The sequence below is a fragment of the Aphelocoma coerulescens genome, chromosome 20 (genome assembly GCF_041296385.1).
Source record: "Aphelocoma coerulescens isolate FSJ_1873_10779 chromosome 20, UR_Acoe_1.0, whole genome shotgun sequence".
Lineage (NCBI taxonomy): Eukaryota > Metazoa > Chordata > Aves > Passeriformes > Corvidae > Aphelocoma > Aphelocoma coerulescens.
This window is the reverse complement of record NC_091033.1, coordinates 7,206,494-7,220,163: the sequence shown is the minus strand read 5'-3', so window position 1 is coordinate 7,220,163 and position 13,670 is coordinate 7,206,494. Positions and strand designations below refer to the sequence as shown.

General features: G+C 49.3%; 1 protein-coding gene across 1 annotated transcript; it reads left to right on the top strand.

Moving 5' to 3' along the window:
- Positions 1-7,830: 7,830 nt before the first annotated feature.
- LOC138121101 (thyrotropin-releasing hormone receptor-like) lies at positions 7,831-12,267 on the top strand. The gene is made up of 2 exons (XM_069034314.1): positions 7,831-8,613; positions 11,700-12,267. Exons 1-2 carry the CDS (start codon positions 7,831-7,833, stop codon positions 12,078-12,080), a joined length of 1,164 nt encoding a protein of 387 aa, XP_068890415.1. The 3' UTR covers positions 12,081-12,267.
- The last annotated feature ends 1,403 nt before the right edge of the window (positions 12,268-13,670 follow it).

Here is a 13,670-nt window from a genome sequence, read left to right as displayed (position 1 = left end):
CTGTCACTCGCTCAAATCTGCTTCAGCTGCCACCAGTGGAGATGCTGCCCTGGATCTGTATCCACAGCTGCCATTTTTCCCAGGAGCTGGCACCACATGCAGAGCTGTTGGCCTGGCAGGACACACAGGGTGGGCCAGACAGATCTGCCGGCCGGGTTTCTCGTTTGCACTTCTTGAGGTTTGAAGCTTCTTATTTATCTAGAGAAAAAATTTAATCACAAGAGAGAAAGGCCCATGGGTTGCTTTTTCCTCCACCAGTGCAACAAACCCAGGGGACAGAAAGACACACACAGGACAAGTTCTGCCCTGAAGCCCCCGATTCCCTTGGAATTTTGTGGTGTATTTTAGTGAAGGGATGGAGGTGAACTGACTCCATTTCCTCAGCCTCAGGTATATTAGGTAAAATATATGCTAAGTTCCTGCTTATGGCTGGCTGACAGGCAAGAATGAATGGCCTTAATATTCTGAGGTGCAAGTGTAAATAATCCAGCTCAGACCATCTCTAGGAAAGATCTCATTCATGGCCACAAATCTGCATCTACCAGAGCAGACAGAAAAGCAAACAAAAACCTCTCTCCAGAAGTATTTCCTGATTTTTAAGCACCCTCCATTTTTACTGCTTTTATCCTATCTATAGTATTTGCAGATTTCATTTTTAATTGCATTTATCCTATCTATAGTATTTGTGCTGTAATTGCAATGTAGAAGAGACACTTTCATGCACCAAATTTTAGAAAAGGAAATATTAATGGACATAAATAAAAACAAAAAAGCTACTTCATAGCATTGTGCATATAATTCATAGTGAGATTTTCCCAAGTCCTGGCTCTTTCAAATGTAGGTTGTGTCAGGGTTTCACTCTGAACTCAATGCCTCACATTTTGCAGTAGATAATTTCCAGATTAGTTGTAACAGGCCTTCAGCCTGCAACACAAACAGTGGAAATGAGGTAGAAGCAACACTGGTTATCCCAAAAGGCTACTAAAAGCTGGAATGTGGGTACAGAAGCCAATCCTCCCGGCACATTTCTTGGTCCCCTGATTTCCTGAACTCTGAGCACGTCACTGATTCTCACTCTTTGGGTAGTCAGAGAAGCCCTGAGATGTGTGACTTCAGCAACTCCAGGGCTTCCCAGGATAACATTGGTACGTTGAGGAGATGCTGAGGAAATGGAGTCAGTTAATCTCCATCCCTTCACAGCCCTTCCCAAGGACTGAGGCAGAAGCAGTTCTGTATTTCTTTGCTGATGAGAAAAATATTAAATTGCCAGAAGAGATGTTTTCAACACACTAACTTAACATGAAAAAGTACCAGGATTTCACACATTTCTTACCTAGATGCTATTCCAATAGAACATTCTGTAATTCCTCATCCTACCTGGAAGCAGCTGGAGAGATGCTTTCATATCTGAGAAGGGAGAGAGTTCAGTTCTGGGGATTTATTTCCCAAGACATTTAAAATAGAAAGGCCAGCAGTCTGACTAGTCAGGGGTGATCCATGGCTTGGATGGGAGGTTTTCCCTTTAAATAGGTAGAGAAACTGAAACAGCCAAGTTGAAAGGCTGAAAACTTCCTTTTTTGCATTAGGAATTGTGCTGTTCAGACAATAAAGTGGGAACTCTCTGAATTATAGGAAGCAGCAAGTCAAGCCGAGGCTGTGGCTGGGATGGGATGAATCACCTTTTCCTTTTACCAGGAGAGGCAAGAAATTGTTCCATGTGCCCAATGCTTCCTGCTCTGCACTGCCAGGGCATCAACAATGCCAGGTTCACGACCACAGTGAGGGAGGGAGGGACGAACTTTGGTCCCATCTAGACCTTTCCTAAAAATAGATGCCTAAAACCATGTGAGTTTTGTTCTCTCAGGAGCAGCTGGTGATGCATGTGTGGTCCTGGACTCTGTGAGAGGTATGGTGGCTGATGGGAGGAAGGAGCTTTTTCTGGCATTAGAACAAATTCCTCTAAGAGCAGGGAGAGATTTGCCCTCTGTCTGGACACTGCAATGAACAGTGCACGCAGGAAAGACTGCAAAAATATTTAAAACCACAAATTGGGTGGAGGCTCCTGAGCAGCAAGAGCTGCTGCAATTTCACCATCTGTTCTTTCGGACTAACCAGAGCAGCTCTGAGAAATGAAGGCAGAGGGATCAGAGACATATATTTATTTGGGGGGAAGATCTGTGACAGCAGGACCAGAGAGGTCAGCTTTAGTCAGGCATTTTTCTGTCCTTTTATGCCCTAGACAGCTGTGTAGGGTGCAGTGATGGAGTTCAGTGATGAAGAACTTTACAGACACCATTCCCAGTGTTTCCTGGGTGTTTGCATCAGTGCTGACTAAGGACTCGGAGCATTCTGTCACCCATTTTGTCACACCTGCTTGGTGTGACATCCAGTCATGGTATGAGCCCCAGACCTGGATAGCAAGTGAGGGTGGGCTCATTGTTTCCTCCCTGATGCATGTCATGGCTCTGCCTTCATGGAAGGGGAACAGGAGCAGAGCTGGAGGCTGCTGTGCTCTCCCAGGGCTGTGCTCATCAGGTGTGCAGTGTGTGCTTTACCAAGTGCTTGTTGTTACAGAGTTGTGCTGTTGACATTTAGATGTCAAAGAATATGAAATAACCCGTAATTACAGTCTAATTGTTCTGCCAGAGTTTTATTCTTTCATAATATTGCATGAAGAGCTTTTATCTCCCCTTAGCATTACCATGGCTATTATCCCCCCAGGATGCCCCTCCAGCACTGCACCCACCCTGATTATTGTTCTGGGAACTGCCTATCTCGTCCCACCTCCAGGCACATCCTACCCTTCATGCTGTCCTCGAGATGAGCACTGGGATGGGTGATTTAGGTAGGATGTGTCACAGATGGTGCCCAAAAGGCACATCAGAAGATGTGTCATTTTTCACAGCACAGCTCCAAGCCTTGCTGGTTCTGGCAAAGGCTCAGCTTTGGTTGCCCAAACCACAGCTTCCTCTTACAGACTACAAGAGTCAGGAAAGACTGACACCCCCAGTGCTTCCATTTCTTTGTGCTGCCCTGAAAGCCAATGCTTCCACCTGCTTCTCTGTCCTTTTACTCATCCAGGCAGAATTCCTGGAGGATTTGGCACACTGGAGCAGGTGGCAGTGTTTATTAGTTCACAGCAAGAGCTGTGAACCCTGACCTGATGCTGTGGCCAATGCCCAAGCCCTGCAGGGGCCATGGGGTGCACAGGTGATGCCATCCATGGACGCTGGGTTCAGTGGGAGGGGAAGGGACTTTGGGAAGGAACACTTTGGGCCCATTCTCCCATGGCACTTCCAGGCTGCCACAGCCAGCCCAGAGCAGCACTGCTGGGTGGGGGAATCCGCTGGCACTCAGGATGACAATGTTTTCACAGGCCCTGTAAAATACACTGTGTCACATGCACTCCTGGCCTCACTCAAACCAAATGCCTGCAGCTAAGAGTGAGAGCAGCCCAAGACCTGCACAGAGCATCCGTTCCCCTGCTGGTATTCTCTGCAGAGCTGGATAAATCCCCAGTGGTTTGGTTCATTCACTTTTCAAATCAGCCCAGTGCATGTTGCTTCAGATTATTATGATTTTTTTTATTGTTCAGGCTGCTTAACCCTTCCAGGAGCTACCTGGAGCAGAGTCTGAAGGACGTACCCATTAAAATGTTAGTAGGAACAGTTCACAAATAAACTATACTGAGAAATGAGAGGCTCGTGAATGGTTGGCCCTGGCCAAGCAGCTCATCTGCAATATCTGTTTTCACCTGTTTGATAATTTTGGGGTGGTGAGAGGCTTTTTCCTTGAGGTCTCAGGTTGTGAACACAGCAAGGAAGCTGAGCAAGGGAGAAGGAATAATTTTCCTGTTTATGAAAGTGGCCTCACTTCACTTCCTTTAAAAGCTCAAATTACAGTTATTAGCTGAAGAAAAATCACCAGCGCCTTTGTGAAGGCATTTTTCAAGACACTGTGCATCAGAGATTTAACAGCAACAGATCTTTAAAAGAAATTATACAAACCAGAATGGAAGGTATCCAAAAACCAGGAGGAAACCCTGCCAGCGAGACAAGGAAGAGAGGATCCTGAGAGGAACCACAGAGCTGCCTGTGCTCCTGAACCTGGAATTAACAAACCATTCCTGTCCTCATATGAGCATGGGGAAGCATCATTTCCCTGTGACAGCGTTGCCCCGGGCTCGATGTTACAATAAGAGGATGGAGCTCCTTAAGCCTGGCACCACCAGCTCCCTCAGACACCCACTGCCCCACAGGAAATGCTGCCTGTCCTGTTCCCCGAGGGAAGAGCCTGGAGATATTCTTGTCTTCAACCCTGAAATGGTTTCACCCACAGAAATCTACATCACTGCCTTCCTCTTAATTGTTTTCCATTCCTTCAGTCTTCAAGGTTTTCCTTAATGCTGCTCCTTTCCACATCTTTGCCACAGATGTGATGCAACCCAGGTCCATGAGCTGGTCCCTCTAGGGATGTTCACAGAAATCAGTAGAAAACCACCAGGGTTTTTTTTTACATTTTTGTGTTCATGAAGCACAAACCCAGGTCGATTTTGCATCTGTTTAATTAGTTGATAGCTGCATTTTTTGCTTGATCTCTGAGGGCATTAACCCAGAAAGCCCCAAAGCAATTTACTTCTTGGCTGTGACTCTGAAACACGTGAAGGTGATTTTGACAGAACTTCTCTCTGTCTTTCTGATCAAGCAGTAACTGCTGCTTCTGTCAGACTCACTCATACCTTGTGTCTACTGGCACTTGTCAGCCCTCAGGCTGCTTAGCAGAGCCACCAGCACCTTCCTGCCTGGTCCCTGCCGAGCTGTAGGAGTGCAGAAGTGGGAATCACTTCCCCACCGTCACTTGCAATAACTGGGCCATTGCCTAGGGCCCTAAACCCTGCAACCAGTCTCTCAGAACCACTTGTGGTTTCTGTACTTCCACTTCTCCACATTCACTGGCACCACATGGAGGCAGCCTCTGTGCCCCAGCTCTAACAGCAGAAGTTTTATGGGTTTAACATATGTAGGCTATGAAGCCCCAGGGAATGGAAAGGAGTTTTTCACAGGTTTAGGTAAGACGATCACTTTCTTTTAGCATTGTTTATTAAATATGAGAAGCCTCAGAGTTCTTCTCTGTTCATAGGACTAAGGGAGGTGCCCAGTGAGGCTGAGAGGGATGAGCTGCAGGAAGGACATCTGAAGGCAGTGTTGAACAGCCTGGGCACCCAGCCCGGGCACAGTGCTGCTCACCTGACCACGGGGCTGCACAGACACCCCTTTCCAAAAACAGCCCTGCCAGCACCCAGGGACGTGGCCATTCCCATTTGGGGACCTCAGGAAAATGAAGACCTCTCGTTCCTCATGTTTCAGGCAGTGGGTGGTGGCAGGTATTCACAGGGGATGGCAGTGCCAGGTGACACCAGCAGAGAAGGAAATGCTGAAGTGTGTTAAAAGAACAAAACATGGAATGTTAGTTTAAAAAAAATCAATGTCTTTGGTCATCTAAACATTTAGATTTAAGTCAAGCTGGAAGAAAATATTTTATGTAAGTGTCAAGCTGTGTAGCCTCTTAAATACACACCTCAGTCACATCCTGAACATCACAGTTACTGAAGGAATCTGTAAAGGGAATATTAACTAGTCATCACAGCAAACCTCACAATTTTGACAACAAAATCCCCCAGTGAGTGCATTGGGCAGACACACATTCCCCCCCAGGCCAGCCCCAGGCTGGTGATGGACACAGACCAGCTCAGGGACTGGCAGGAGGAGCTGCTTCAGCAGGGTGATTTAACACTGTTGTTATCTGCACTAATAACTGCTGGATCGTCAGCACCACAGAGCAAAGCAGGCAAGGAAATAATTACCTGCAATTATCCTGCACAATGTTCCAGGTTTGAACCAAAACAAAAGCTTTTTCCAGTGTCTGCAGGAGTTTGTCTTGGTTTTGTTTCCTGATCCCACAAAGCCAATTCCTGGAATGGGTTTGAGGAAGGAAATGAACCCCAGCTTCCCCCTCAGGACATTTGTGCCAGGTTTGTCCCTTCTCCTCTCCCACACACGGTTCCATGACACAGTCCATGTCCTGAGGACTCCCACTATCACTGTGAGACAGCAGCAGTGGGATGAAGTGCTGGAACTGTGTCTGTGTTAGAGTCATTCCAGAGCACCAAAATACACAACCCCTTGGATTATGTGAGCAAACATCCATGCCCACACTCCCAGTCCTTCTCCCAAAAGTGCAGTAAGGGACAGGACCTGCCATGCCTCCCAAACCTGGGGCCATAGAGGGCAGGGGTGTGAGGCTGAGCAGAATACAGAGAACCTCATGAAGGCTGCCAGGGGACCCCTGAGGAAACCAAATGGAAAGAGAAGAAGAGAATAATTATCCTTTAAAACTGACCCAAAGGTGAATGAAATGTCATGGGAAGTAGTGAAAAGCTGCATGGATTGTCATCTGCCAAAGGACATCTTCAGGTTTCCCAGAGCAAAGAGGAAAATACTATTTGCCACAGCAAGTCAAAGCCTGGGGACAGAGTGCTGCTTCTTGAGCTGAGGAAAAATGCATTTTATCCACCCAGGTTTGTGAAGCCCAGGCTTAGAAATTTGCCTGTGAAACGCTGGACTTGAATTACCCAGCATCAGAATGATCCTTCACATTTTGGATATGAACCTCAGTGTCTGGGATTAACAGGACACCTCTACCCTGAATTGAAATCTGATCTAATAAAAAAGAGAGCTCTCACCTTGTCCTTTTCTCCACTCCACGGTTAGGGGGCCCTTAGCACAATTGCTCTTTCAATTTGAAGATGCATTTTCTGACAGATTGCAGAGACATCAGGAGCAAGCATGGAGCTGGCAGCAAATTGTGGCTACTGCTGACCACCAGGGAGACACTGGATCTCCCAACCTGACCATCAGGGAGATACCAGATATCCCAGCCTCATTGCTGGAAAGATTTGGGCTCTCCCAGTCCAGGACCGGGTAAAACTTCTCCCTAAGGAGTGACCCTGTGCTTGTTTGGGACAGGGATGGCTACAGGAGAGACAGCACGAGGTGGTCACTACCCCGTGTTCAGGGAAGGCATTCCTCTGCTCCAGCGCAAGGGAAACAGGAAAGGCTGTGGATCTCACTGGCATCGCACTGCTCCCATCCTCCTGAGCACGAGGAATAAAGGACTCCTCATCCTCAGCTATCTCTCCTTGCCCCGGGGGAGCAGTGAAGCCTGTGGCTCGGCTGGGGACACTGGGCACCCACAGTCCGGGGTGCCAGAGCGGACCCACTCACTGCTGGGGTACTTTCAGCCTCTGCGCCTCCCACCCCGGGGTCTCTCACCTGCACCCCCCATCCCCTGCCTGGTCTCCTTCCTCCTCCTCTTCCTCCTCCTCCTCCCCGTCCGGCTCAGCGGTGCGCTAGGACCCGGCGGACGCAGGCGGGGGATGCCGGCGAGGGGCGATGCGGGGTCCCGGGGATCGAGGTAGCCCTGTGGGCTGTCCTGGGGGAGTCCTGGGGGTTCCCGAGGCGGCTAAGGGAAGTCCTGGAGGGCCCCGGGAGCCTGGGGGTTCTAGGCAGTCCCGGGTGGTTCACAGGAGCTCCTGGAGGGTCCCGGGGACGGGGGGGGGATCCTGGCCGCTCCCTGCCCCTCCAGGAGGAGAGTTTGCAGGGGAGAGGGGTGCAAGGAGCCGGGCGGCTGCAAGACTTGGGGCGAATCGTGGAAAAAAAGGGGAGGGAGGAGCCGGGGTGGGCGGGAAGGCGGGGAGGGGGCTCGGGGGCAGCCCCGGCTCCCCGCTGCTGCCGCAGGGTGCGCGGGGCTCCGCCGCTGGCTGCGGGCACGATGGAGAACGGCTCGGCCAGCCCGGGAGCCGCGCTGGGCAGCGGCAACCAGAGCCTGGGCAGGATGCCCCGGCAGCCCCTGGAGCTGCAGGTGGTCACCATCCTGCTGGTGCTGCTCATCTGCGGCGTGGGCATCGCGGGCAACGCCATGGTGGTGCTAGTGGTGCTACGCACCAAGCACATGGTGACCCCCACCAACTGCTACCTGGTGAGCCTGGCCGTGGCCGACCTCATCGTGCTGCTGGCGGCCGGGCTGCCCAACATCTCCGAAGTGGTGGCTTCTTGGGTGTACGGCTACGCCGGCTGCCTCTGCATCACCTACTTGCAGTACCTGGGCATCAACATCTCCGCCTGGTCCATCGCCGCCTTCACGGTGGAGCGGTACATCGCCATCTGCCACGCCATCAAGGCACAGCTCCTGTGCACCGTGTCCCGCGCCAAGCGCATCATCGCCTCGCTGTGGCTCTTCACCTCCCTCTATTGCCTCATGTGGTTCTTCCTGGTGGACACGACCCAGGTCACCTTCTTGGATGGGGCGCAGGTCATCTGTGGCTACCGGGTCTCCAGAAGCCTTTACATGCCCATTTACTTCTTGGATTTTGCTGTCTTTTACGTCATCCCACTGGGGCTGGCAACTGTCCTCTACGGCCTCATTGCCCACATCCTCTTCGTGAGCCCACTGCCCGGCACCCCGCAGCATTCCTTCCTGGGCTCCATGCACCAGGGCAGCTCCCTCAAGCTCTCCTGCCGGGGCAGCAGGGGCACCTTGAGCTCCCGCAAGCAGGTAGGGGCTCCCCTGTGCTGGGCACGCCGGGCTGCAGGCAGCACTGCCAGGGGCTCAGGGCTTTGAGGGGCATTCTGGCAGGGGGCGAGGTGCCACATTACTTTCCTTCCCTTTGTGGAGGAAGTGGGGAGTGTTGGTTTGCTGCAAAGAAACCCCTCAAGCCCAGCTGGGGTCCGGCAGCACAGATGGGCTCTCCCTGCTTTGGTTGGGCTTGGTAGAGCAGGACAGGGCTTCAGCCGGGGAGAGGCAGGAGTGCAGGTACTTTGCTGGCTAATTAATTACTGATTGCCTCCCCGAGGAGGACAGGGCTGGCTCATGTTATGCTCACCTCTCAGACAGTGTCCCGTGCAGGTGAACTCAGATTTAAGGGAGCAGAGAGAAGGGAAAGCTGTCTTCCCCCAGAGCACAGCCCTGGCTGCAGCCCCCCAGTCCCTGCAGCTGAGGCAGTCACCTCGGTGTCACAGTGGCGTGTCTGCATTTCAGTGATTCCTGTGTCTCTCAGCTGCCTGCTATCTCCCACCTCCTCCTCCCACCTCCTTCCGTCCTCATTGCTTGTCCTCCTCTGTTCACATGGACAACCACGGCCTCGTGTCCCATCTCTTTGGACAGGTCAGTATCTAGACATGGGACAGTCCCATTCTGAATAGGCAGATGCTATTTTAAGGAAAGGGCTGAACCTGGGAGTTTGGCTTGAGTGCTTGACATCACTGTTGTGATTTCCAGATAGCCCAAAGTAGACTTCAGCCTGCCCTAAAGTCCTCATGTTTCCAGTTCAGTATCTTGTTGCCTGTCTTGCACAGGAACGTCCGTTCCCCAGGAGAGACAAGTCAGGGTCACAGAGGGGAAGCAAACAGCGCAGAGAACGTGTATTTCTTCATTAACTTCTAAATCTTTCCAGTTCAACTTTTCCTCCCTTTTTCTCTAGCACTGAAAGGTTTAAAGCAAGTGCTGGCTTCTTCCAAACCATTTGCCTGCTCTCCCATGGCCACTGGCTGCTGCCAGAGCCTTGGGCAGGGTGTTCGGCAGCGAGAGCTCTCTACTGGTCCATGGATCTCTCCTTCTAGGGCAGCTGCTGGAGGGGCTGGGGGGGCTGTGCCTCTCCCCCTGCAGTGCTGTGCTGTGGAGTGGCACAGGGTGCTCCAGCATCATTAGGACAAGTGGCTGTTGGGGCAGGATGATGGGCATTCCAGCTCCTGGAAACACCTTGTGCACTCTTTACTGTTACACCAGGAGTTTACTCGAGATTGTCACTACCTCCCAAAATATCTTAGCATGCAAAGACTTCCCGTGAACGGCCTGACATCACAGTGCTGGCATCATAAGGAATAAAGATGGCACTAAGTTTTTAAACTGTAAAGCAGTTTTCCAGGGCTTCCAGTTGGTGGCTGTGTGTAGCTCTGGAGGTCTCTCTGACCAGAGTACAGGCACTGACATCAGCATTCCTCCCCTTTCCTCTCTTTATAGGGGAACTGGCTCTTCCAGGCCCCATGTCCAGAGTTTCCTGGGACGGTCCTCAAGGGGCTATCTCACAGGTGCCCATTTTTCTCCCTTGCCTGGATGGATGGGGGAGTTTTTCTGTGGCTGTGCTCCTACACAGCCCCAGAACTGCACTGCTTTTGGGGTGTGAAGATGCTGCTGTTTTCTCACCGGTGCTTCTAAAAGCACCGAAGTCCAGAGCAGGACATCACAAGGTGTGAGCTTTGCTGCACTTACCGCTTCTACAAACACCTCCAAGTCCGTATTTCATCTCCCAGAGAGGGACCACTAGAGGGAGTGGGATTCCTCAAAAAAGGATGTACAACTCAGGATGATGGTGCAGGAACAAGGAGGGAGGATACTGGCTGGGATGAAGCATCTGTGCTTCCCGGACAGGGACAGAGGCTGGACACAGCTTTGTGAGACACCACTTGTACATTCTCTCATATCTTTCCCAAAAGGCAACAAACTGTGGCAGCAAACAAGCTTCACCCAGCACTCACTGTATCACTGCAAGATCTTATTTTTGGAAGTGCCCTCACGTTTCCATTAAACCACACACAGCAAACCCCTTCTATTTTGGCCTCAGCTTGGTAATAGTCCCAGGGAAACTTTTGTTGCCACTACCAATGACCCCCGGTTTCTACTCACGGCATTGCAGGAAGGCATCGTTTCTTTTGATGAAGTAAAAAAAGCACTCCAAGAAAAGCTGAGAGACACTAAATGTGATCTCAGTGCTTATATCCATATTAAGAACTGGATTATTGCACAACTCCCCTTCTGACTTTTGAAACACCACTGCCTAGATATGCATGTGGCATCAGTGTTTAGTCATACTTTCCTCCTTGGGGACATGTGTATTTTATTAGTATTTGTTGGAGGAGGATTGCCACTTACCAGAAATTGCTGTTGAAATTATTAGGATGACTGGTGTTTCAGTGCAAAACCCCAATTTCCTGAACAAGCTTATGTTGAGTTGAGGGCACTGAGTTCTCAGCTTCTTTTTGTTCCCAATATGTTTATGTAGTACCTCCCTAGTGTGCCAAAAATTAAAGTAACCCATGGCCAGTAGCTAAGTAACCCCTATATCAGCACAAGTAGTATAGGATTCCTGACAGTCTCCTCTGCTCCCAGGGTTGCTCTGTACCAGGAGCCTATTCCCTGGAACAATATAGGTGGTGTAGGAAACCAGGAAACCCTAGGGAAGGAGATGAGGTATATCCCATGACAACCCTAAGACCGAGGTCTCCACCTTTAGACAAGTATTTTCCTTATTCATTTACTTTTATGTACAATTTTCAAATTTGCTTTCTGGTACAGAAATTCCCATGGTTATCCCAGCCCATTTCCAGGATGGTGAATACTTTTTCTAAAGAGTTTTAAAGGATCTTCAGTAATAGATGAAAACCTAAAATTTCAGGTTTTATTTATGCAAAATGATTTCCTGATTAAAATGGTTTCAGCAAGAAATAGCTGAAATAGCTTGGGTGTTTCTTTTAAATGCTTAGAGAGAGAAGCTAGCTGTCTGTACCACTTCTCCAGGTGGGAAATTCTGCTGGACATTTAGCACCATCTGGCTATTTCTCTTTTTGCATCTCCCCACCATCAAGGTGACCAAGATGCTGGCTGTCGTGGTGGCCCTCTTTGCCGTGCTGTGGCTGCCTTACCGCACGCTGGTGGTGGTGAACTCCTTCGTGGACCCTCCGTACCTGAACACCTGGTTCCTCCTCTTCTGCCGCCTGTGCATCTACCTGAACAGTGCCATCAACCCCATCATCTACAACCTCATGTCACAGAAGTTCAGGGCTGCCTTTAGGAAGTTATACAAGTGCCAGGAGAAGAGTGCTGAGCACCCTGCCCCATCCACCACCCCGGTGTACTACAGCGCTGTGAAGGACTGTTCCCATGACAGCTCTGACCACAACCTCACCAAACAGGAGGATCTGAGCAGGCTCCCTGCACCTGCAAAGAAGAACAAACAAATCCTGTGAGCCTGAAACAATGCAGGCAGTGGGAGCTATGCAGTGTACACACTGTGCTGGGAGAGTGCCAAGAGGAATTGCTTTGGCATTGCAACAAGTGTCATTCAATACTTCTTCAGGGCATTTAACAAAACATACCGTTATAGGCCAATTAATTTGCTTGTCCTTAACGCTAATTTATTCTTGTTTGGTGAAGCATTAGGCACATGTCAATATTTAGCATCTCTAAAGCATCTCTTGTTAAATATAACAGTGCAACCCTGTTTTGTGTTACATGCAAGTGCTGAGCTGGGCCAAAGCATTGAAAGGAATCCCAGGAACAGAAGGGCATTCAAGGAAAAATTATATCTCTTTTTAGAGTGAGTCTCTCCCACCTAAACTGACATGCGTGTAACACAGACACCCCATGGAAGCTGCTCCTCTGGAGTCCTTTTGAAATTAGTGGGGACAATTAGGCACTTCCACATGTCTCCTCTCATCTCAACACATTCCTGCGAGGAATGCACATCCCTACAGAGGAGATGAATACCTCCAAGATGTGAGGCCATTGGCTGTAAATGGACTCTGGGGGGAGACTCCTACATCAGGATTAACCAAATTTGGGTGTCACGAACCTCATGTCATGTCTCTGGAAACATTGCTGGTAGCACAGAAACCCAAGGTCCAGACTAGTTGGATTTGCTACAAGGAGCAAACTAATAATGAAAAAACTAGTAAGTGAATGTTTCCTAATGTAACAGAAGTACTTCCAACATTGTGGTCTGAGTTTCTTTTGGATAACTTTACCTTTCCTGTCCAAATCCCTCTGGTTGCTTCAGCTGGAAACTGTACTCTTGTCCTGTAAGCCCCAGGGTGGTGTAGTCATGTACCATAAAGCAGTGTTGCTCTCTGCCCCAGCTACAGTTGCATTTCAACGGCAGGTGAAGGAATTCTCTTATTTCCTGGGAATAACTTGTGAAGTCCATTAAGTGTTTTGTGATTAGTGACACAAATATTTATTGCTGCTGTCATCTTGTGAGCAAAGTAGATATTCATACCCTGCAGCACCCAGGAGACCCGTCCAAGGACACTTGTCCCAGACTTGCAAGAGACTATCTGGACTATGAGTAAAATCAAGAGGATTACACATGAGCCAAACCCTAGGGCTATTGCCAAATAAAACAAGTGTCTGCCACCCGTAAACCTCAAGTGACTGTGAAGTATTACTTGAACAGCCAGTGCAGCCTCACTAGTCAACACTGGCTTTCACCAAACCATAATGTTAAAAGAGCTCAGAAAAAAGAGCTTGGGAAAATATGTGTGTGATATTTTTATGAGCACAAGGTGTTAATTAACCATTCTGCATCTACAGGAAATCACTTTGCTGGGTGAGTCAGGACAAGACCTCAAGTCCCCTCAATGTGTTGGAACTGTCCAGGACCTATTTTGTTGTGTTTAGGGAGGTTGTGCATGTATGATTATTATATTGCATGTTATTAAACCATCTCTGTTGTCCCAAAAATAGCTATAAGATGAGGGAAGAGAATATTGGCTTTTTTGCAATTATTTTAAACATAATGCATTTGGAATTTAAGGATTCATGCTATTTTTGCACTGTTT